The sequence below is a fragment of the Lytechinus variegatus genome, chromosome 7, assembly GCF_018143015.1.
Source record: "Lytechinus variegatus isolate NC3 chromosome 7, Lvar_3.0, whole genome shotgun sequence".
NCBI classification, from domain to species: Eukaryota; Metazoa; Echinodermata; class Echinoidea; order Temnopleuroida; family Toxopneustidae; genus Lytechinus; species Lytechinus variegatus.
The window spans coordinates 36,853,743-36,880,686 of record NC_054746.1 but is presented as its reverse complement, the minus strand read 5'-3'; the positions used below and the strand labels follow the sequence as shown (position 1 = coordinate 36,880,686).

General features: G+C 36.7%; 1 protein-coding gene across 2 annotated transcripts; it reads right to left on the bottom strand.

Moving 5' to 3' along the window:
* Positions 1-7,522: 7,522 nt before the first annotated feature.
* On the bottom strand, positions 7,523-25,586 carry LOC446159 (bone morphogenetic protein BMP2/4). Of its 2 annotated transcripts, none has more exons than XM_041613512.1 (3): positions 24,196-25,586; positions 15,205-15,575; positions 7,523-8,424 (listed from the first exon to the last, which is right to left on the bottom strand). In XM_041613512.1, the coding sequence occupies exons 2-3, from the start codon at positions 15,566-15,568 to the stop codon at positions 7,532-7,534; spliced, it is 1,257 nt and encodes a 418-aa protein (XP_041469446.1). In that variant the 5' UTR covers positions 15,569-15,575; positions 24,196-25,586; the 3' UTR covers positions 7,523-7,531. The 2 variants fall into 2 exon arrangements, with proteins under 2 accessions (XP_041469446.1, XP_041469447.1); XM_041613513.1 differs by lacking the exon at positions 24,196-25,586 and adding an exon at positions 15,992-16,377.
* Between the last annotated feature and the right edge of the window lie 1,358 nt (positions 25,587-26,944).

Sequence of the window (26,944 nt, the reverse complement as noted above, 5' to 3'; positions counted from 1 at the left end):
TTAATTTGACTTTGTCAAGCGCGTTTCGGATATCATCTGTTCACGCTATAATTTAACATGTCTATCATGCCGGTAGGATGTTATATAAAAAATCTTAGCTCGTATTGTTTTTCAAATCAGGACACAATGGCCCGTATTCTGAAGTCAGGTTTGATGGTCTAACCAACGGACTAACGGACCCGCGGATTATTTATTTAATGGTGAAGACAATTGTCATACTTATCCTTCCCAGGCAGTTAATAGTGTTTTGTGAGACAAATGAGCTGATACATTGAATCTCTACTGTTAGAGATTTATGCAACAACAGGCATTCCATAGTTAAACCACAACTTAAAACCAGAGTTTATATCAAACCCGACTTCAGAATACGACCTGAAGACAGTAAACGAGCCGTCTATAGCGATACACAAACATCATTTTATAGACGGCTCCATACGGCTATGTAACTTAAATACCCCTTGGCTTTGCTACTAAGATTATAAACATGCTAAGGATGGTATATCTATGTTAAGCGTGATATAATAAGGAGTTTGACTCAAACTCCTTATTATATCACGCTTAACATAGATATACCATGGAGCTAACAGAGACCATCCTTAGCACCAGTTGTTCGGTTCATCTTCAAGAAGGACGCCATTAAAGCAACGCCGAGGTTGGCGATCTTCGAGCGATGTCTCCTACGATGCCAAAGTTTCTTTTCTTGAGGTTCTGCATAACCATATAGCCTATAATGTATGCATGCAATGTAAATACTTCCCCCGCAATAATGATGATGATAATAATAATCATCATCATCATCATCAACATCAAATTCAATCATCAATAAAAATAAACAGTTTGAATAAACTGCAATTAACTGCAGGCTCTGAGCTCAAGAGTGCGGAGGTTTCTGGGTATGACCGTTAATTTTACGCTAATGAATGGTCAGTTCCTCGGTGCTCAGTATGTATGTGCCTTGCATGTGAATGTACAATCCTATCCGAGACATGATGCCTATGGGCTAAGGAAATGTTTAATCATTTGAGGAAAACTTACATGATTGAGTCGTTTGAGTTTGAGGACAACCTACAGCCAGTATATTTCTGTCTGCCTGAACATTAACAAAAAGGGATTAGCAAAAACAAGACGAACATAGATGTATACAAGGCTACTCCAGGGGTCAGTTTCATTAGAAAACACAATCATGGTAACTTTGTCGTTTTTATGATCACCATGGTAACGGGACCCAGCAGCCAATCAAAATCAAGGTTTCCATAACCATAATGGCAAAGTTACCACAATACTCTTAATGAAGCAGTCTCCAGAATGTAGGTTTGAAAAATTACTTCAGAAAGTGAGCATCGAGCACTCTAAACAAAAAATTATCCAATATTTCTTAAAGATGTGTAACATGCATGATAGGGTAAAATAGAAGAACAAGTGTGTATATAAACATTACATAATGTGGAGTAAACTTTCGACAGCGAACATGATATTTACCTAACTTTTTCGTTTAACAAGTCTTCATATTCCCTTTTGACCCAATACTGCATGTATTAATCTTTCCCCGACTTTTGCTAGAATGTTTGCCAACCATTCTTTGTTTATTATCAAGTTTATGAATGATGATGTGACGATAGCCCAAGGTAAATTTCTGATGACACTTTAATAGTACATTTTGATCATCAAATACTTACTATTTTTATGAAAATGTTGTTAAATGGATTTCGACCTCCTATTATTTTGTTAATACTGTTTAGGAAAAAGGAGACACATTGCCAAACGATTCATCATAACATTTCAACTATGTTAGCTTAAAATTCCTAACTGAAAAGAAATATATAATCCTCTGGTCACTATCCAAAAATATGTCAATTTCTGTATCATTTTTGTTTGATAACATTAGATTGGACGTCATAACCTCTTTCTGCACAGTGGTCGACATAATTTTACTTAAAACATTTAAGCAATGGGTGCTATTTCCCTCTTTGATATAAGAAAGGGATTATTTCCTTCCTTGCATTGAAAACCCTATTATGACATGAGGCTACCTACTACATGTATATTGGTGAAACCGCGTCCACTTGCATGACACGCAGTTTTGTTCTAACCAATCTAACCTTTGGGTGTTATACTAATGAAAATGTATGTCTATTAGGGACGCACCATTAGATATCCGGGGGGGGCTGGAAGTTTTTCTTAAAAAATGGCTTGCTATATGAGCAAAAAACCAGCAAAAACTTGACTTACCGTCAGAGTAAAAAAAATGGGTCCACATCTGAAAGGTGCAAAAAAAAACTTTTCTTAATGGAGTAAGGGGAAAAAAAGCTAAAAGAAAGGAAAAAAATGCATCCAGCCCCCCCCCCCCCCGGTATCTACTGGTGCGTCCCTTAGAGACTGTCCTGTATGAATGAAAGGGAATGTTGGAGAAAGTTGTTTGCCAGTGCAAACGGGACCGGCTGGCGCAAAACATGATGTCAAGAGGAAGTAGTTCATTGTCAACATCGATGTGGTCTATGGCACTGTGTGTAGAAAGATGGAATATACCGGGAATATTATCTTGTCTATACCTATATGGGCTCCATTTTATGTCGAGTGTGATGAGTCTGGCTCATACAATTCCTCCACACTTCGTAACCAGTGGAACAACATGAAAACAAAACGAAAACGTATTTTTAAGTTTTGTGGGTCAGGAGCAATCGTGGCATATAAGTCTTTTTGTTGAGGGTGTGTGTTTTTGTAGTACTACATTCTTATAAATGCGTGTGTCTTAATCCATAAATGATGTAGATATTATGAATTAAAATGAAATAAATACATGTTTAGTTGATTATTTTACGATATTATTTTGATAGGGAGCCCAATCAAAAGAAATATATTTGCATATTGTTTATTTTTTCTTAATATAATATCAAATGAAACATGTAGCTTCCTGATATCAAATGACTTAAAGGGGAAGTTCACCCTGAAGAAAGCTTTGTTGTAAAAATAGTAAAAAAAATAGTAAAAATATTGGTGACGGTTTGAGGAACCTCCGTTAAAGAGTAAGAAAGTTATTAAAGTTCAAAGTTTTGGATTTGTGACGTCATAAACGAGCAGCTGCCCCATGTGTTATGCAATATAAAATGCATGAATTTCAAATTTTGTATGGTTCATGATGACTTAATTTTGTTTTCTATTCATGATCGGGTGTAAAATGATTTGTCTATTGATAAACAAAAGGTACAGTGAAAACCATTTTCAATTTTCTGAGAAAATGACATTTCATTGATTTTTTTACCATTCGCTATGTAGAAATGCTGCTCGCATATGACGTCACAAATCAAATAATTGAAATTCTAATAACTTTTTAATTATTTGATGAATTTTTTGTCAGGGTGAACTTCCCCTTTAACTTGTATGATAAGCGTTCAAATTGTCATTTTTACAGATATATATATCTGCGTGAGAGGACGGAAGGACGGTATAATTAAAAATAATCCAATTTCAAATTTTCACAGAGAATCGACTATCGATACAAAATTCCTCGACCACAACACTTTTGAATGTTAGATTTACTAGAGTATAGGCCCTAATTCACATGATTGACTCTTTACCAAATGTTTATAACACATCAATCTACTTGTTATTTAAATGGACTTGGCCTTTGAAGAATCGTGGACGCCTATAATACTGCTAACAGGTCAATAGAAATGAATGAAAATGTTTATAATATCTAAATCAAATGAGCCCATATGCAATCAGGCCTGGGGGCCGTTTCATAAAGCTGTTCGCAAGTTAAGAGTGACTTTAAGAACGACTGGTGATCCTTTCTTACGCGCTAAACCATCGCCTATGGTGTATACCATTTACCAAAGAAAGGATCACCAGTCGTTCTTAAAGTCGTTCTTATCTTACGAACAGCTTTATGAAACACCCACCTGGCTGTGCATACCTTTCAATGATGCCCTGAAATAAAGAAGGATTTAATCTTTTAAGATCTTTTAAGAGCAAGCTAATGTATGGAAACTCCTTTCTTCCGTTTTTACTTTACTTATCTCCTTTAATCAATCGAGTCTCACTTTGATGTTGGGAAACAGTTTGATGATTTTGGGTGAATTGAACGCAAATTTTGTATCGCGTAAAGGTATACATCGCGATTATAATATGGAACATTACGATATTTTAATCATTTTCATATTTTAATTCGTCGAAGGTTCATGTGTTAGTCCTTACCACCCATGCTTTCGTTCTCACATTCTTGCACTTAGAAACCAAACCATGGTCCTGGAAAAAAAGGATGCGGCGTATGTTATACATCATAAACAAGCACCCCCTAGAAATCAGGTTGGTATGCTAAAATGTAGGAAATTACCTTCCCCCCCAAGAAAAAATAAATAAAAACAAAAAATACAATAAAAATGAATGAATAGATAAATAAGGAAAATAAGAATAATAAAAATAAATAAAAATTAGACAAAATAAAAAAAAATCACCTGCAAATTGGAGTAAAAACATCTTTTTTTTCTTGGGGGGGGGGGGGGCTCGTCAATTTTTGTCCATACCAGCACCCCTCTTCAAAATCGTTCCCAGACCCTGTGTAAAGCCTAGGTCCATGGTAAAGCATTTCAATTTATCAACACTTCCCCCTTCTCTCTCTCTGTCTCTCTTTCTATCTCCCTTTGTCATTCTATATTTTTCACAATCTCATTCGATATCCCGAAACTCTTTACTCCCCAAAGGTCATATTGTTCTTCATTCCTCCAATCTCAATCAATTGCTTACCTTTTAAATACTCTGCTAAAACTGTGATTGTTCTTATATTTTCATAAGTTAAACTGAAATATGTAACTTTGCAAGAGAAAACATCTTACAAATAACAATTAGACAGTCGTGATTCATTTTACCATTAGCATCATTGAGGTAATTACTTATTTGTTTTATTGTAAACAATATTTTACACATGTACAACTTAAATAATATATTTGAATCGAAGGCACTATAGTAATTATCATTAGAGGCACAGTACAATAACATTATCATTATTATTTTTTCCATCGTCCAAAAAAGTATAATAAATATCCGGTATAACGTATAGTACTTCCCCGCTCATGATTTAAAATGCTTCATTGTCTATATAGCCGACTCTTAGAAGGGTTATAGGTGTAAAGGCTATGGAAAGATTTGTAAAAAAAAAAAGAACAGAGGAAAACGATATATAACATGAAATAAAGAGAAAGAATCAAATAATATTCTATAAAAGAAAATAATCATAGATACAATTCAAAACGTCTGTACATCAGACGCATTCTGTAAACAGTTTATCTATGAATAGTTTTTTTCTTATGTCTAATACAGCTTTGAGCAGTAATGCATAGTTTCATATATAAAAAATATTTAGTAAAATACAGCGATGGATCATCAAAAGCAAAACAATCTTGCCTTTCATATAAAAATATACACAAATATATAATTTAAAAATAGCTCTCCAACGCTTCCACTCATTGAATACAACTCGACGGATTAAATTTTGAATATTATGAATACAATGTCTGAGGAAGAATGTTGAATGATATCAGCCTATCAGAGTTATGTGCTTGGCAATTGTGTAAAATAGTTGAGACACCTTCACAATGAATTGAGAGTAAAATTAATGATACACTTAGAAGGGTTATAATTGCGTAAGTCTTGACGTGCCCTTTTTATTCTCCCGTGTTCGTGTGCACATGCATGACATTGATATTCCCACAAAAAGAAAAGAAAGAATATTATATATTTGTCATATGACCATACATAACATTGACTATGAGAATAAACCATACATGTCATGTTGAAATATAATTTCCAAGGATTATCATAAAATTCTTAACTACTGTCGCCATCACAATGTGTCATAGATTAGTTGAATGTCTATTACCTTCACATATATATTATTTGGATCTGTATTGTCACATTTTGTTTATTGTTTACATAGATAAGTGCATATTACTCATTGTATATAAGGCCACTGTCGTCAAAATCATTTAATTAGATAGGCTATGCAACATGACGCCATTTGTTACGATGAAAAAAGGAACATCAATTTTACGACAACCTTTTTTACGATTAGATGACTTGTATAATAGGACAGTATAAGTGTTGTTTCGTCTATTTGGTTAAGTAAAATTATAACCCTGCAGGGTTGTTAAAATCGATTATAAAGATATAAAATCATTTCATATACATGTTGATTTTTAAAAAGAGAATTCAAATGCAGAGTCAAAAGGCAAACCATTTTTACTGTTTAATGCGACCTCGTTGTTCAACCCGTTCTTGGAATCTTACTTCAGTGAGTAAAGTTAGGCACTAATTAAACTATAAAATGTCGGACGGAGACAAATTAAGGAGAGATATAAGCCAACCAATTAACATGATAAAACAATCGGTTTAGAAATGAATAAAAGATTAGTATAAATTGCAAATATTTATTTGTTTCTTTTAACATAAAATAGTGATCAGGTAAAAAAAAACATATATATCTTTTAAAGGCATATAAGTTTCTTTATAAAACAAAACATGGTCCTTCATACAGCTATGCACTCTAAAAAAAATATTTGGTATACATGCTCCATGAGGGTAATTATGTGTCCAACCAACATTTGGGCATTTCTTTTGGGCTGTCCAGTGTGATTAAAATTTTGCCCATTCTATAGTAATTGCTGCTTATTTTTTAACCTTATCTGGACAATAATATGCTTCCCGCATTGGATAATATACTGCCCCAAATTGGTTGGACACATAAATTACCCTCGTGCTGGTTAAAATTTTACCCAATATTTTTTTTACAGTGTGTACTCCGTGATTCAATATCTAGCAGTAGCAGTCATTTTTTTTATACATAAAAAGTCCCTCCCAGAACCAGTTGCTATATCAAATCTCCTCATTAAAAATTAAGGAAGACTCACGTCATGTGCGCGTAAGGAAACCAAATAAGGACAACATAAGGATTAGCGATGAATAGCTGATATGAAAGAAAACTTCTGGTTGGTTCCTGGTCAGTATTTTGCCCCAAATGTGTCTGTAACATTGATCTTGATTGGTCAGTTCATTTAGCAATTGATCGCTAATCTTTGTGTTATACGGAACCCAGATCACATGAAAGAAATTCCAGAATGTTGACGAATATATGAATAGAATGACAAATGTGGTACTGTATGTACCGACGTTACTAAGCGACATTTGGATTCAGCTAGGCTGAAATACTCACAAACCACAATTATTTTAGGAGAAGAAGTAAAAGTAGTATTTTGTCTTTACTTTGTACAGCACCAAATAAGCATAGACATTTATGAGTTTTGACATACGCATGTCATTGGCTTCCCATACCTCTATATAAACACATCAAGATGTTGAGGGAAATAGAAAGCACACATTGGAAGCGGTAATAATATATCCTTTTCTTTCCTTGTACAAAATTAACAGAACAGGGAGTCCATTTAAATGCTCCAGAATGAGTTGTGAGCTCCACTATGAGTCCACAGTGTCTCAGGGGGTGGTTATGTTCTGTAAGTCTTTGAGCGTCTTGTTGATGGTTCTACCGGCATCCACAGCCTTCTACAACCATATCTTGATAGTTCTTAAGGACGACCTTTTCATACTCGTCCAGATATAACATGCTGATTGCACTAAGTTCTGTAGGCACGCAACATGCTTTGGGTACTAGTGCTGGGTTGACAGAGTTTACTAACGTTTGTACGATAGCATGATTGGTAGTATTAAGATGTTCGGCGAGTGGAAAAGGACACTCACCATGACAATAGTAGGCCTGGTATCCGGCCGGTGCGACGATCCAATCATTCCAATGGACGTCACTAAAATCCACATACAACGGATGACGTCTGCAGTTCGCCTTCAATCGCTTTCCTTTTCTCTTTCGACCCCTTGATGATGGTGATCTTTTTGTGCGACCGTCATCGCTGTACGTTACTATCTGAGGTCTCGTCTGAAACCACCTCTCCTCTTCCTCGTTTTGGAGTTCTTGGACCTTACTTGGGTCAGCTTCTCTCGTCACACGGACGTGATGATGATTAGGGGACGGTCTACCCCGTGAGTCTATGAGCTCTATCTCTAATCCATGGTTCTTCTCTGGCACTTCGACCCAAGACGTTACTGCAGGACGTACGTCAAAGGATTCCCAACTACTGTTTCGTACGTCCACTAACCTTGTGTCGATCAGCCTTTTAATCGTGTCTCGATTTCGTGCAACTGGTTTTAAAATATGATACACATTTATTCTTTGCATGTAATGAATGGGCTCCAGACTTTTCCTGTCGTCAAGTGCGTGGCGTTTTGCGATGCTGTGCTCTTCTAGGTCTTTGCGGAACAATCTCAGTTCGGCCATTGTCAATACTTCTTCTGCAGGCATTGTGGATATATTGAAGATCACTGTGTGTCTGTGGTGCTCCGTTGGCAGGACTTGGCCAGCGTCTGTATAAAGATAAAATAGATGACATTTTTATTAATGAATTGAAACAATCATTTATCAATTAATTGATCTTTGATTAGTGTAAAATTATATTAAATCTACCTAGCAAGAAGCTCACTTGATAGAAATACTCTGCTGGTTATGATTTACACAGGATAATATACAATAATGAAAGGGCTTCCATTTTGTCAAATTTATTGGACAGTCACAGTAGTGGGCCTTTCGTCCATACTGCAAGGACTAACGCCGGTCTTCGGAAACTTAATTATACTTGAACCAAATTGTCAAATTGAGGACGTCTTAGACGTAAGAAAGACTGAAGCCTGTGAACTTAGTACATGGAGCCAGTGAGTCAATTGGGAGATTAGGACGCATCATAAACCATTTACTCGAATGGGAAGTATCTGCAGGCCAGCCTGAAGTGAAGTGGCACAACATATTATCCAACGGGTGGGACTGATGTGCCAACACACCTGACGTCCTAAAAACCTCGTGTGGTTACATACCGACTATTTTGGCTACCCAAAGTGCACACATCATCCAATGGAGTAAAATACTGCTATTGTCTTGACACATATTTGCAGTTAACTTTGTAGCAATAATATGGTAGAGTTTATGTAGTTATCAAACAAAAACTATTGGTAAAATGTGAATGGACAAACAATTACTTCCAAGGTGACTGAGTTGTAGGTAAAATAATACATGTAGCTTAGAATAAATAGAAAAGAAGTAAGAGGGCCCAAGACCTCTCTCATCACATGAACCCATAGTTGAACTTCTGATATTTGCTTCGTTCTCAATATTTGAAACTATTAACTATCATTAAGGAAAGAGTTGAGAAGTTAAATTTTAACAAAAGATTGTTAGGTCCATATTAATCGCAATTTGTCTGTCTGATTATTTGAAGGGTTGTTGTTTTTCTGCTTTAATTAAAGTACCCCGCCTGGGTGCTAATGTGGGTAATATGACTTATTTATTATAATATACGCCTATATAATGGACAATTTGATAGTCGAAATTCGCACTGTGCGTCAAATATTAATTTTGCGATGACGCATCGTGGCTTTGGGCGAAATGTAGTTGCGTCAATATTAATACCGCACGTGATTTGTGCGGAAAACTTTCATCTAATAATTCAACTTCATACTTGTTCCATTAAGAAAGAATATCAGTACTATTGTATATAAAATATATATTTTTTATTTCATTGTCTATGATGAACAATGAATTTCATGATTTCAGTGTTGATTGATCAGAGGTGTTTAATAGATCCAAATACTTGTATCCTCATCGCTTTTATAGACCCTGTGTTGGAACACCCAAAATGAAAATTTCTGTGTATGATGAAGTTATATGTAGTTCGTAACTAAAAAAGAAGCATGGAAACGACTAACAAGACAGATTCTCATGAAGATTAATTAATTGACGTCAACTGGTAGTGAATACAGTTAATTCCTTGTCCAATAGAGCGTTCACGTAAGTATATCACTGAGTAAAAGATGTCCCAATGTTCTCAGCTAGACATTGATATTTTTTATCAAATGTAGAAACCGGATTCCCGTCTTTCTCGATGAGATGATAGAAGTTTACTTCATTTATAATTCAAGTACAAAGTTGGAATAAAGTAAGAGAGAGAAAAAAACAAGGAAAGATAGAGTGAGAGGGGAGAACAGAGAAAGAGAACAGAAAAAAGGAGAAACATGAATGTCTATGCCAATGGGGAAACAGGATGAGTATCATTTCTGTGCCAAGACCGGTACCAAGTCAGGACAATTTAAAAACAATTTCCCCTAATTTCTCGTTCGCTTGCACCCTAGTGACATTTTAGTTTAATCCTCTTCGGCATGTCAGGAGAAGCCATATAAAGACCCAAAAAGGAATTCAGATTTGGCGGGGTTAGAATCTCTTTTATTTAAAGGAGCCCAGGCCTGCTGTGACACTGCAAAAATGATAATAAAGTACTCTCATCGTCTGATTGGTAATCCTTCCCTTGGCAAGTAAGAAGAAATTGCAGTTCCTTTTAACGATGTCTTTGTAATCCCATTCTTGCTTGTATATTCAAAAGTCACAAAGAATGACGAATATTTGTTAGATTTATTTTACAGATCTACAAAGAGGATTTGCCAAAGAAGTAATTTTCATAGTGATTTTCCCCATTGACCTTGAAAACTTGCACATTTTGTGATCACATGTAAACATAAGGTCTAGTTAACATGAAATTTTATTTGAAAACAAAATCAAAAGAAAAAAAAACATTCTTAATACCTTTTGTTTGGTTTCAACAATTTAAATACATGATAATAAATGGATAATTTATTAATCAAGTGTGATACAACATTGCGTTTTGTGAAAATTGATATAGTTGTTGGGATATCGTAGTTGCGTACTGAGTTTAGGGGGCATATTAAATGGTGTGACACTTTCTACATGTATACAACTTTCGAACTATAGGCCCCACAAATCACTTTCAATTAATCAATTTATTCTGTCATATAATTATTATGTATGTAAGGGCCAGTCTATGCAATATTGAAGGAAATTCGAAGAAAATTGTGCTGCTGATAATGCAGGACCTTGTCAGAAAATATATTTTGTGAATGAAAAAAATAGTATTTATCATTATTCTTATTTTTCTATTTACCTATTTTATTTCATTCATTTATTTAGTTATGTACTATCATTATTATCCTTAATAATATTATCATTATTATTTCGGGGGGTCCAGACTTTCGTTAAAACTTAACTCTACGTCATTAGGCAATTCTAAATATTTTCCGCAATACTAATAAACGTTCAAGTAGTATATTATTACACAGAAAGAAAACCGAAATTTTTGTGGTCAGTCAAAACAGCGTCAATTGTATCAAAGTAGATTTCAAATATCTACTATTTCCCCTCATATTGGAACAGGATGCTAGTATTTTGTCCCTCGACAGTTCTTCTCATTTTAAGAGGCCTGTCTTTAACATCTCAAGATGTAGCTAGTCAGATTTTCTAGCGTTTCCTGGTTAGTATTTTGGCTCAGCATATATCCCTGTCTTATATTGCTCGCTTTCCATCATAGGACAAGCTTTTCAGACGAAGAGCCGCAGGGAGGGGGAAAGGCAACCATTGAGAAAGGATATGGCTTGCTTGTCTGCGCTCATTTCCCGCTCAATTGGCTGGGTTGAGACTAAATTTCGCCTGCCACGAACTGTCGCCCCACCCATGCCCCTTGCGAGTCGTCAGTCGTCGCTAAAGTTCGGGGCACTGCCCCGCCCAGCAACTGGAAGCCGCTTTAGCCCCATGTCATCCGATCTTATTTTTTCCTTTCTACTCCTCCTTGAAAGTCGGTGAAACAGAGGAGCTTCGCAAGAAGTTCAAATAAAATTCACTATTTCTTAGTCAGTATGTGAGGAGACCAGAGAGATTAAAAGGAAAGCAGGTCATGAAATGTCGAATATAAAATAATCGAAGATGTGTTAGATTATGTCAAACACATTGTAGGCATATGAATTGGAGAGTATCAATTTTCTCCATTAATATTAAGGACACTAAGCGTTTTCAGCGTTTCGTTCATATAGTTTTTTATCTTTCAAATATCCGATGCAACAACGAAAGCCACAGGATATCTACAACGCAGTAATTGTATTTCAGAAATATTGTATTGAACTAAAAATTAAGAACATCAATTTTATCGAGCACAATACGTATCTTAACTTTACTAGTGCCATAAAAGGTGGCGATGTGTTTGATGTGGAGAAATATTAGTTAATTTCGATCAAAATACAACACAATTTCTAGGTCTTTCAGAAGTAAAAGACTGTATGAAGGCATATACGCGTCACTAGGTAAAACTTTGGTATATTAAATCGAACCAGTATCTACTCAAAACTCCTTGATCGAACCAACTTATTACTCCCTCCCCCTAAAACCCTGAGACTGACTCTCCATCCAAGATTGCCATTTCTTTCACAGCTTGTCAAATTTCAAACCAACCTTGTACACATCGATGAGATATGACTCTCTTACCATGGCGGGAGAATATATATTCCTGAACCACGATTGGCTTCATGAGCTACTGTGGACAGGGTGTTAGTAGCCTACGACTCAATATACGAATATATAAGAGTTGTAGGCTACTTTAATCTAGTAATTATACTGTCTTTTTTTCATAAATCAATTTACATAAAGTTATTAAGCAATGACACACAAATGTCGTTTCATGGCGTTATTAGACCATGCTTAAATTTAGTTTATGTTCTAAATGAAATATATATTAGGGTATAACTAAATGGTTTTGGTTGTATGATACACCCTAATTTTTCATGCAGTCCCCATTTCCCATTGTATACCATAATGGCTCAGTGGTAGAGCGTCCGCCTTATGAACGGGAGGTTGTGGGTGCGATCCTCGGCCGAGTCATACCAAAGACGTCTAAATATTCCGTTTCTCTTCAATTTTGAAAATCATATGCAGAGCGATCATCTTCTGAGGGACGAGCCTATGAGGTTTATTTCTGGTTTAATTTGAGGTGTATGGTAGATGGTACATGTAGAAAAAAAATATTAACGGGGTTGAAAACAATGACGTAAAAACTATTTTATTATAAATTATCTTTTATAGAAAATATCACTCTATATTCAGGATAATTATGAACATTTCTATTTTCATGATTCTTTGTGAATCATAAAATCGACCTGGCTCCAATATTCTGATAAGTGCACCATCATCTTCATGTAGAAAAAAATATTCAATAATTCTAAACTAACCCAAACTAAGGACAATTTGATGTCGACAAAGACTTGAAGAAAAACAAAATCCTGAATGGAGTTGATAATTTGTATCATAAACTGATATCCAGTGACCTCAGCCCAACCCTTCATGGGCAAAATAAGAATTCAATTAAAGATAAATAGTATATAGAAATTATGCCCCAAAATATATAAATCTTTCGACGCTGACTTTATTCACTAAATGAACAATAGCAGTAGAAAATATAGTGTATTTGCTGATACTGTAAAGTGTGACGCGTTTCAGTTTCAGAAAATGTCATGAATATATGGATCGGCAATGGATATTAGAGAGAAGTTCGGGATTTCCCGGGCAATGCGTAAGGATATTGTTCTAAAAATAAGAGAACAGTATCTTCAAAATCTGTTCAAGTTTAACGATCGCTCCTGACCCTTCAAGTAACTCTGTTGCAGACATTGAATACTGAAGGAATGTACCCTCAATTGCACATAATATTGTAGTTTTTATCCATCTGTGGGTCAAATATTTCGAGTGAATCTTCCTATTTTCACATACAGTTACATATCTTTATTCAGAGTATGTGAAATTTGGAGGTGGTTCGTACAACAGTTCGATTATTTCATGGAAATGTTATGTGGTAAATTATTTCTCTATCGATTCGGTGGCAGCAGTGGGATAGCACGTCATCGAAATGACCGACGGATATCTAAAAAAGATTGGACTTTCGTGGTACCTGATGGCGCATATAGATCGCTCTATTATATACAAGTTAAGTCGGCCAGGTAGGAATACCATATTGAAATTTGTAAAATAGTCGGTCTTTCTGCACAGGCTGGCTCAGATATCATCATGGTATGAAAATACCAAGTGGAAGTAAATCAAAATTATCGAGAACCGAAACAATTTTGTTGAAAGAAAGGCGACAAAATAACAAAATAAACACCAAATCGAAGAATTCCCTGAACTTCCTCGCAATGGGAATACATATCCGATAGAAACATGGTAAATCTTAATAGCACACAACTCGGACTTTAATGAGCTATCTATGACCTTCATTATAATCATCATCAACGTCTTTGATCAAAATGGACGACCTCTACATAAAAATTTTCTTCAAGTGGTACAGTTCTGAAGAATAGAAGAGCAACAATCAAAATAATAAACCTGCGTAGTATCCATGACAACCATGATTAAACTCTTAAACAACATGATAGTAAACGCAAGAATGGTTTGTGAAAAAGAAATTAAGGAAGAAATTGAGAGAGATTAATAACTTTCAATTACACAACATAGTTCCAAGAATATGAGATTATTAATGAACACTCAGCTTGTGTCTTTTTACGTGAGATGTACAGTGTATTTCGTAATTATTTGGTGATAGTGAGTTGGTCATGTGTAAAGATCTTGACGGGTTTCAGATTAAAAGGTGAATACTCAAGGTAGTCTCTTTATCTGTATGTTGACCTTTCTTGATCATTTACCATACAGCACAGGTATAAACTAAATGACAACTAGTTAGGTAAAATATATACAACGTTGGAAGGAACATTGTATTCAACACTTTTTTGACAAATTATTATAGTTTGACTGTACATGCTCGTTTTTTTTTACTTATCTTGATCGGCTGTCCATCTTCGCTTATCTTTTACTTCCAAACTTTTCGATGAACTCCGTTATTGCGCTAACCATACGCAAAAGTATGTTCTCTGTACGTCTTCTTTAGGTGGTTACGTTTTTTGTGTAAAAATCATGAAGTAATAATCATCCTAAGCAAACGAGATTCTTCAAAGATTTGAAGGATTGCACTATTGCACTATGTAGCCCTTTATTCTCCCACTTTACTTAATTGTGTTCTTGCGTATATCAGGTGTGACTACATTCTACAAACAGGGAAGTGTTCAAGAAGAAGGAGAAAATGAAGAAGAAGAAAAAGAAGGAGAAAAGACGAAGAAGGAGAAGAAGAAGAACAAGAGGGAAGAAGAAAAAAAGAAAAAAGGGAGAACGAGAAGAAGAAAAAGAAGGAGAAAGAGTAAATGCTGAATACTAACCTTCGTGATGATAGCTCCTAATGGTATTAGCTGTTCCCGTCGATAAATGATCGAAGTCAAAATGCATACTAATTCCATCTTCATGTTCTGTATGTGATCGGTATAAGTCCATCATGTATTGAGGTACTCGCAATTTTCCTTGTGGTCTCGGCCTCTCTTTCAATCCAAACATCCCCAAAAGCGTCGATTCAAACGCCTCAATGACCTGTGCTTTCCTATTCTGGTCGCCTTCGTTCTGACTACTCCTCGACGACGATGATGACGACGACGACGACGATGACGTTGATCCGGGCCAGCCGCCGACCACGACACAGCAGCATACAAGGGGCACCACCAACTGACCCCAATGTGAGGTGGTAACCATGATGGGTCTAAAAGAAAATGAAAATACAACAGATCATGATTAGAAAAATAAAATCAAACAAGCGCGTGTTGTATTCTTTATCCTTTTTATCATGTGGTGAATGGTGTATTCTCTTAGTTTTTCTTTATCTTTTCTTCTTCTTTTCTCTTTTGGTACGCAAAATAGCGTAGCCTCTCACAGTGGACCCACATAACCATTCGGGTACATTAATTTTATGTGAAAAGATATACCAAATATATTAATCTGGTTTGATGAATTCCTGGTGTATCCATGGTAACTGTTTGAAAAGATAATTAAGTACTAAACCGTATTTCAATGGAGGTAAAATAAAAATCAATAGAAACAGTTAGGATATGATACAGTATAACATTAATGAAACGTATAGCAAGTACCCATGTGTTAAGGTTAAGATTATCAACTCACTCGATTGGGAAACGTAAACTGTCTTATAGATCTCCTCCCTTCGATAGGAAATCTTCAGATAAAACACCCTTGTCTGTCAATATACATCACATTAAACAACATTTACACATTATAGCCTGATTCCAAACGTATATATTCTCCTTAAATCCATTATAAATTCCATTATGTAAGTTGCTACAGTATATTTCCACGCGAAGGCATCATGTTCCTGTGTGCTCTCAATAACATTTGAACAACATATGGCTCTTATGACCACAGTTTCCCCCCTCCCCGCTTTTGTCGAAGACAGGTTGTTAAACCCTGATCACATGGGGTGTCAGGGGCTATATGTGGATTTTATTCATTAAGAACCCCAATTCCTAATTGGACCCCTCTCGACTCATCCCGGTCGATAATGGGAACCTTTTCTTATAGTGCTTGATTTCTTGCTTCGGTCTTTTTCACTTGAGGTGTTAGGGGTATTATCCTTAGAAGAAAGACATCTCTCACGGTGATGCTGAATGGCTAATTATTCTGGACACAGCTAAAGAATACCCAGAAGAAGAATAGTATGTTGTAAGGGCGGATTAGTCCTTAACACCGAGGGAAGAAAAGAAAAGAAAACAGGGATTGGAATGCACGAATAGATTGTACTCGAACCCAAGAGATCATAGGTTCACAGTACGTTTTACCCCCCTTTCTTCAGATCCTTGCCCCTTCTCTGTACTCAATATGAACAGGAAGTTTTTGAAGGGGTAACGCGCGCGCTTCTCAAATAGGAAGAAGATTATAGTAGCCTCTGCTTTGTGTCATTAATTGACACTTTGATCAATACAAGTACCATGTGAATATTGGTTTACACAAAGATTACAAGGAATAATGGGATGTATGTTTTGGCATATTATAGTCGGCACTCTACAGTCGCATTGTGGCTCACGCAAATGTCCAAGTCGAATGATGTGTGGTAAAATAATATGCCAGTTACGTACCCATCCCGATTTGGGCACTGGAATTTTAGTGAATAACCTGTTACATCGTGAATATTTTCTTAGAATTGCTAAAGGTGTCTTATCAATAAGTTCCCAGATATGGTCTCCGTGTGTGGATAGACCGTTATAATATCCGTGAAATCTACGGTAGATGGGAAGATTCCACAAAACCAATGACGTCACAATGGACATGAAATGATTCTATTAGACATTTTAAAACGATATTTCCTTTTTGAATGATTGATCACTTTAGTTGGTATGATGACCTTATTACCTGATGGTAAATACATTTTGTATCGGTTTTACTGTTTAACATGGGAATGGGTCGATAGAAATGATGTGATCATTAGTCAAGTTGTCATTAGTACATTTTAGCATCGATCATCGAATGCGTTACATTATAAAGAGATGGTATATATAATATATATATTTTAATATGGTTCCACTTCGATTTTGATAAGTAACGCGAAAACATGCCACGCAACAGTGAGATCGAATACTCGACAGGATATAGCTGAGCTCTTTAAGCACGGGCGATCAGTTTTCTTTTTTGCTTTTTCTTGTAATTCTGGTAAAGAAGGGAATTGATGGAAAGCCCCTCCGGTCGTCACGGTTAATCTCTTCTTTTGTTGATACCTCGTAAATAAGAGTTTGAAAGTTGTTTCCCCTCCGTTCCCTTTCACCTTTCTTTTCTCTTTCTACCTTATGAGCCTTGTTGCTTGACGGTGTGTTATAAGCTGACCGGTGGGTTATTCTAGGACGGTGTTATACGGGTTGGGATTTAAAATGGCGGAGTATTGTGGATAGCTGGTGCATAACTCTTAACTATCTGGTGTGAACACTCATCTTTTTTTCGAAAGCGATCGACCGAGAAAAGACTAAGAATCTGAGTAAGAATCTTCGTTTCATACTTCCTTCCGTTGTTGAAGTCAACAAATTAGACATCTTCATTTCAAATGGCAAACAATGGCATTGGACGAAAGAGAATAGAAAGGAAAATGATAGACAGAGAGTGATAGATAAAAAAGGGGTTAAGGATGGCAAATTCTGAGAGGTATTTCTCTTATAATGACTAAACAAACTTACACAGTATACATGCAAAATAAACCAAAATATTAAATGCAGAGGCTAATGACCACTCATTAATTTTAAGAACAGATTATAATGGATTTTGTAAGCGGAGAATGCGACATAATTTATTGTTCTGACCATCATTTTTCTTATCATTAATGTCATATATCCTATGCAGAAATTATATTTACAGTATATTCATAGATACCATGCAATGAGGCGTATTACCTTCATGGGGCCGATAAACATGTGTACACGACTGGTGACCAATTCGTGCGTTATTTTTACCATGAACATGGTGGGGTGACTTTCTTACATAATCTTTGCAATCAGAAGCATGTCGACAACAGTACCAATTTGATCTACAAACATCGGATTTCAAGCTCTGAAATTTTTAACGAGGGTGCATAAAACAACTCAATATTCTCTCCTGTAATGTATTATATCAATATAAGATTGTCTTTATCGACTCAGCGAAAACAATAGCAAATATCATCATTCTACATTAAATGAACGATGATCGATATTACACTATACAAATGCGAGATTCCATTTCCAAATGTGTTTAATACATTGTAATGATATAAATTGACATCAATTAAAATGAATTGTTATTTCGCACGTAACTATTACTTTTGATGTTATGATTTCAACGACACTGACACTTTCTTAAAATGATTCTTTAAAAAGGGAAGCAAAATAACTCTGAGATTTTCATCAAAATGGATGTGAAATAAGAAAGTGCATTCTTTCCAATATACGTTGCTCATAGCACAAACGGGCAGTAAGTAAATAAGGGAACAGTGTCGTCACATACTCACTATTTGAATTCTCTCTTGTAAAACATGATTTTACTCCCTTAAAAACAATGAAAATCTCCACTTAGTGTAACTAGTTATATTTCATTCAAGGACGGTACTATCAAATCTACAAAAGAACAAAATACTCATATATATTTCATGAGAAAGAATGCAAAAGAAATGTTAAGTGTCGTCTCTCTCATGTGCATATCATCCCTATTTTGTGAAATCAAGCGAAAGAGAAATGTTGCAAACTTACCAATTTTACATCTGACTTTGATGAAATAGTTTGTCAAAAAAGCTCATTGATTCTTCTCTTTTCCTTCAAATCAACATTTTGATTTGGCGCTTTGTCTTTTAAATTCAAGACATTAAGATATTCAATGAAAAATATAGTGTTCATCTATTGACACTTAAAAGGAAACATGACTTATGTTTTGTATCCGCAGGCATTATTATGACGATTAAACAACATACACTATTAAAAAAAAACTAATTTTACAGGAAAAAAAGAAGATTTTGCAGAAAGCAATAACAGAATCATTCTGTAAATTTATAAAACAAGAATTTTTCTGCAATTTAACAGAACAGGTCTGTTTAAAAAGGGGAAAAGGGTGTTTTATTTAAGGAAATATGTAAAGGTTCCATACATCAAATACTAATGTCCTGTAAGATTACACAATCTGGTAAGATTACAGGTGTTCTCGAGACTCTGCTGCAGGAACTTCTTTTATTTTAAGGATCAATTTTTCTAACAGTGTATGTATTTTTATCTCAATCTATTTTCACAAATATAAAGTTTCAAACATCTTCCGCACATACAATAAGACAAAATTGAATTTGGAAATGCCAGGAAGCATTCTTCATTCTTATTGGAAACAAATCAAATGGGCCACATTTTAGTATATGGGTATAAACAGCAAGATTTAAACACTTTTTCATCTTCAAACTTGATGTAGTATTACTAAAAGCATGAAAGTAGGACTCTCAGATTCGTCTCATCCATCCATGGTTTGTCAAAGGACATAAACAGAACACGACATTCAAGGGTTAAAACTGCCTTTCCTCTCTCTTTCTAAAGTTTTGTTGAACTTCGTGATTTTGCTTCAGGTTTCTGTTTGTCCCCAAGGGGAAGCACGGAACGCTATTAAGATAAACAAGGCATAAACTGATGCCGGCCACGCCGAAGGCAACAAATAATTTAATATTTCATACGTTCCATTAAAGTGTAATAACTTTTAAATCTACCTGTTTTGGCATGGTTGTTATTCTTCAGATCGAGAACTCCCCAAAGTTGGAGGGCCTTTGAAGACGAACCTGAAGACACTAATAAAAGGAATGGAAATCAGGTGGGCATACCGGTGTACTATCATCACGTCTCACCTGACATTAAAAGGTAGAAAGTCATTCTCTCCTTCTTTCCTTTCATCATCTTGGTTTTGGAAATATGAAAAGGAATAAATCTTCCGCGGTGGTTCGACCTGTAGGTCAACAGGTAAAGCATGTAGGGCGGTATCAAGACAGGGAGCGGGTGGCGTTTCCCGTCAAATGATTTGATGGACGATAAAAACACACATTGAAGAAAAATGTGAAAGTGGTAGATGATACATTGAACTGAATTCAAACAGATTTGATGCGTCCTTGTATTAAAAGGGAGAATATTGAGAAAAGACGAAAGAATCAAGCGACGATTTATTTTTTATGTAAGTCTGAATATTCATTAAAAATATTACCTATAAATGAAAAAAAATAATAATCTGAGTGGTGATACACCACATCCGCATTAAAATGTGAATAGAAAATAATCATGATAATCCAAAGCTACCCTCTCACAAAGATAGCAATTATTTATATAGCAAATGAAAAATTACAAATAATACAGATCTATTTCACCGATTACACATGTAAATTGGTATTTGATATCGTCCATCAAATGATTTTAGATACTATAGGGAAAACCGTATTACTCGATGTTACGAAAGAAGAATGTGCCACATAGAATGATGCATTGCAAATGTTTGGGTGCAACGAAGATCTAAGCCATTGTCATATTTTTCTTGGCGAGTTCATAAAGCATTTGATATTAAGTGGTGTCAGGATCAAGGCTAAGTAATATGCGGGAGGGATTCTTGACAAGAAGAACGTCCTAAATCTATCGATAGCACACAACGTATCCTTGCCATTTTCGGAATCTTATCAAAGGATTTTTTTTATCTCAACGCAGTTTAAAATTGGTCATAAAAATAGCAATCATTTTGTACGGCTCATATTACCCTGTGTATGGAAGTATGGCCCGCGTTAAAGATTTGAACTTGATACGGAGACCAGTTGTGTTTGGGAGGAGTGAATAGGGGGGTAATAAAAGACCCCCTTTTGTTTTGTAATTGACAAGTCTGGTAGATGAAAGGGAGCCGTTGGAGACACGCAGTCTGGCCTGCCTTCTTGTTTCCCCGTAGTGAGACGTGTGTTACAAAGTGATTTTTTCCACGCTGTATACCAGCACTAAACCTGAATTGACTGGGCCTTTAGTCCTGGCCATTCAATGTGATGTAACATAATGCTGGGGATACTATAAGTAACTGTAACGTGATAGAGAAAAAGCCCATTCGCCACCTGGTTTTGAATGTGTTCAGTGGACGATGTAATCACAGAGTTCAGAGGACAGTAGACCCATTGTCATGGTCAATGGCTTCGGGTGTTACTGGACAAAAAACCCCTTCACACCCGAATCATAAAGAATAAGTATTAAAGTTAACACTTTGCTATAATACTCATGTGTTTCAGCGGGGTTTTGAGGGTAAGCTAAAATTACTTGTCATGAATTATGTAGGTTTTAACAATGTCAAATATTACAGTACTTTCAATATCCCAATATACAGACTGTAGAGAATATACTCATATATTTCAAACGTTTTATTTGATTGCATATCTTCTTTGCTCTTCCTTAAAACGATGTTTCAGCAAGAAAATGGTAAGTTTTCATTATTTAGAAGCACGTCAATGCAGCCACCATATTAATGATTCAGTCCTCAAAAGAAGTTCCCTGTGTACTGTATCAAAACTTGAAACATGTTATTATGAGTCATACGAATTGCGTATAACAACCCCAGCTGAACATTTTCTGAGTGATTCAAATACGTTGCCATTAAACCAGTGTTTATCTTATCAACAAAACTTGAGATCGTCAATGACTGGATGGATTGAGCAGCCCTCCAATGCGATCGGGCTCGGAAAGTAAAATGTCTTGAGTAGGGTTACGTTCAACACCTTGGTAGCTCCAGCACCACTGCTATACTACCTACACACCTGGGGTAAAATCCTTGCTGAGTTTTTATAGCGAATCACAAATCCCCAGATGATACAGGCGAAAAAGAGAGGAAAAAGGCCCCTCTCGACTTTTAATTGTAACAGAGTGAAATCAAATATCCAGGTATTTTTGTGAGGGAGTCCGTTGGCACTCAGGTGCGCCATGCACCTGACACACTTTTTCCCCCTTTTGCCAACTCTCACGCCATACCAGGCATCACCGGCGTTGTTTTTCCATCTTCCATCGAGCACACACGAACCCCCATTTGGTAGTATACATAAACCATCGCAGTTCGCAGGTGGGGACGACAGCTAGGCGGCAATCAGACTCTTTATTCCTCGGTAAGTCTGCCGATGATTTACATTGACCCCTAGATGTCAGTGAAATTGGGTTTTTGCCCGGACATTTTATTCCCTACAAACTCATCTATCCCCTCGCCCCCCCCCCCCCTCCGCCGCAAATTTCATAAGCTATATACACTCACGAACAATACTCCGCTTGGGTCGACCTAGGTCTGACAAATAACGTTTTCGATGAAACGTTTATTTGAGTAGGGAGATGCTTCTCCAAACTCTGGTCTGATTTGGAGCAGGAATCTCTCTCCTCTTTTGCCCGCTTGTCACTCATCTCCCGATCCCGACGATGGGTTACCGACCAAAGATGGCAGAGAGGGGGAGAGAGAGACGGATCTTTATTTCCTACTCCAATACAAGCACACCTGCCTCTTTGAAAGAATGCCGACGTTTTCCCCTCTCCCCCTCAAATTGGAGATGATCTATTTATTTGTTCATCCATCGGAATTTTTGCCCCCCTCTCTTTGCCTAAATCTCCCTCACTCGGAGACTTATCCGGGGACTTTTGGTTTGATCCGGGGGTAATACACCTGCCGAATGGATACATCTTGTGGGCAAAATTCTGCTCTATATTCTCTCCCTGTATTCTCTCAACCGGCATGAGAACATCTTTACACCTGTATCAAGTTTGCTTGCAGTATCTTATCGGTATTACCTCTCCGTATTGTCAAAACTCAATTATTGCTTATTGCTTGAAACAAAAATATGGAACACAGGGAGAAAAAACAAGATCAGAAGGAATACGTGTAATCTTAAAATACGGAGAGAATCTGTGAACGGCAAATCCAGACAATCACAATAAAGCTCTATGTCTGGTCGAAACGCGCATTGAATGGGTAAGATAGGGTTGTGCTATTAGCCAGTCTGTGCCAGCTTTTCACCACTGATTGAGGATCATCAAAGAGCGAAGACAAAAAATTGACGGGTAGGAAAGGGTGTCCAATAAATCTGTTACAATGGGTCACAATTGCCAGCTTGTAGAGTGTGTTAAAACACAGGATGAGTAAGATTTTTTGATTGCTAGAAAGGAAATGAACTCATAGATTACCGGGCTCTCGATTCATCGTCTGCCAGCTACTGAGTTGCGGCTGGATCAGGCTTTGCCTATGTACAATAACTGAGATGGACATGTCCTACCTCAACCCCTTCACGATTTGAGTTCTCAACAACAATCGCCCATGTGATGAGTGTTCGAATAGTACAGCTGTTTCAGGTTATAAGCCCCATTATCAACCCACGTCTGTGTACCTTAAAAGATAATCATTATTCATACAGACTCCATAATGATCAATGCCTCATTTAGGGATGAATGCATGAATAATGATTATAAAAAAAGTTAATTGTAACATCAATAATCATTTAATTATTTGAAATGACAAAGTCTTACTGTAAAATCAAATAACTGATTCATGTTGCACTTTCAGTCAATTCTGAAGGAGTTTTGGAAACACCAAAGTACTTTATGGCAGATGAATGAAGAGGATGCGTGTCACTTTATACAAGTCACAGACTCTCTCAGTCAGCATCCGAAAAGGAAATGAAATAAATTCAGTTGAATTATTATTCACACCGGGTACCCAGGACAATGTCTAGATGAAGACTTCTCTCTTTGCTGCACACTGACTCAATCTACTATGAAGAAAACACATTAATACATTATAATACATCAAAGAGCAAATGAATAATGGGAAAATAGTTTGCTTACCGTGGTGCGAATAAAATAATAGTCCAAAAGTGGGATAAGGTCCCAGATTGATATGACAGTGTGCTTAAGGTATCGTTACAAGGAGTTTGTACCGGGATCCAGTAGCACTGTAAGTCCCCCAGAACGGGGGCGATGGTCGAAGGTACAGTGGTCTATTTCGTATCGTGAGTATAAAATCCAATCTATAAGTCCGTAGGTGGATTGAGACGAACTGGCATCGGACGATGGTGTTTGGTTTTTTTCTTTCAACCAAATAATATTGAACACACGTCGACCCTGGCTGTTTAGCCTTGCTTTGTGACGATAATGATGATTATGATGAGAGTCACGGTTAAGTCCAGGTGTAACAGCCAATTAACCGCAGGCATGCGCCGCGGGCTAACCTTAAATACACACTCCCACAATAGTGATGCACATATGCCAATCAAACAACTTCAAAAGTTTTCCTCTCCTCTTGTCATTAATGTTATGAAGGCGGATCGTTACAGTAGATATTAAAAATATTAAAAAGAAATATTCTGTGACCATTTCTTGCTGCGCCGGGCAAAGTTGGTGACTAGCCCTGGCAACGTTGGTTAAGGTCTTTGATGTACAGCGAGCGAAACGATGCAGCTACATGACCAATCTACATCCATGTGCATTCAACCCACCCTCTTGACGCAAATAGAGAGAAAGTCGTCAAGATTCGACACAATTCGCGAGGGCCTCTGGGCTGCATTAAAGTGTAGAGAAGAATCAGCAATGCTACTACAATTTTCGAGTTCTCACGCTGCTCATAGAGAAGAGAGAAGAATGAAGAAGAGGGAATGCCCCCCGTTTGAGAGCCATCCTCTTATCATTGAAGCCTGCTTAAAATCAACATCAGAGTTTGACTGATTTCAAGAACACCCATGTGTGTATTAAGACGATAGCAAGAAATCCAACAAAACCCCTTTCTCGACGAATCCTTCCTTCAAATTGACGATCAAAAAGATATGTGAAACTTTCCTTTATTATGTCATATCCTGTCAGTTGTCAGACGGACGAAAACCGTCAAAAATTACGCGCTTCCCGTTCTTTTGAACAATCGTTAACCTCAAGTAATTGAAGAAATGTCATTTTCTTCCAAGTATTCAGATACTGAAGCCTAAGATTGGAAGATCAAGGCCGTTTCAAAATCACATCACCAGACGCAAAAGCCCAAATCAGCGGGTTCCGAATAAATTGGGCAATAATCAATCTCAATGTTTGGACAAAATATTTGATCCAAGTTTAAATCGTCAGTGTCTAGAAGTATACAGATTAAAACCTGCCTGGCTAGATTATTGATTCCCTGCCTCAGTTACAAGCTCACTGAAACCTCTGCCTTTTGATACATATCAACTCTCGAGCTTCAGAAGTCAGGCGAAGCTGATAGATCGAGAGAGAAAAAGTCAGTGAAAAAAAGTTAGTGACGAGGCTCCGCCTACTGAGCACTTTGATTGGTTGATTGTCTAGTGATACCTCTCTTTTTTTTGCGGTTCAGCGGGCAGTTCCGTCAATAGTCACCCCCATATAACTATCTCCCTGTGTACTTTTACTAATGGATAATGCAAACACACGGGAGTTGCGTGCTGTGCGGTGACACGCCACGACTCTTTTATGTGACAACCTTGCTGCTCGCAGGAGAACAGTAAAAATCTAGATATGTTTCAAGATATTGGGAGTATACCTTGGGGTATCTTGCCTAGAAACATCCAGTTGTCTTTTAAAGAATATACCTGTGTACCTTCCTCACTGTGCTGTAGACCGATCCTTTATTTGACAGACTTCGCTCAAATTGGAACGTGGGAACCTGGAACAATAGAATCGGATGCAATGAGAAGTTAATCACCGTCGGAACGCATCAGGGGGGCATCCGCGTACCCGTTTCATTTGAGACTACATGGTTACAACATGTTTCAACAAACACATATTTTCTGCATATGGCCTGAAAAACCATCAATTATTTGTACTTATAAAGCATTACTTGTGAGAATGGCAACCATTTCAACAAAACGATAAATAGTGAAGGTCCTATAAACAAGGGTAAACATGTTTCTCTTGACTCCCAAATAATGTTCACATTTGCCAATTATGAAAATAACGGACACTTTTTTTTTAATGTACTCCATTCCTTCGAAATAATATTTTGCAAAGAATATTTCCCAATCAATGGCTCTCTAGTCCATGTGTGAAAAACTTATCAATAACTTTTTTTAAATAAAGAAAATATAACAATAATACAACTATTTTTTTATAATCCTACGTGTATTCCTTTTCCCATTAACTTTCGCCCCTATTACCCTCTCCTGTCACCCCTTATAGCTTCCCCATCACCCCTCATCCCCCTTCCCCTCTCGCTTCCTCCCTCTCCCCTTTCCACTTTTGTCGACATGTTTTTTTTTTCTTTACATTGTGTTCTCTCCTTACCCTCCCCCATTTCCCTTCTTCATTGTTCTATCACTATTCGCATATAATAGCCCATAGGTTTTATATTTTTCTCTATTTCCCCCTTTCTCATCTAATATTGAATTCATTCAATGGGGGGAGGGTCTCTCCTCCCTATGTTATCATCCTCCCTCACCACTTCCTTCACCCATCCCCTTTACCCCTCTTCATTTTTCTCACCTCCACTCTTCCATACACCTTTCCTCCATCCCCCTTGCATTTGTTATTCTGTCTCCATTGGTTTACAATTGGAACAAAGAGTTAGGAAGGTTCAACGACTTGCTGCTACTACGAATTACTA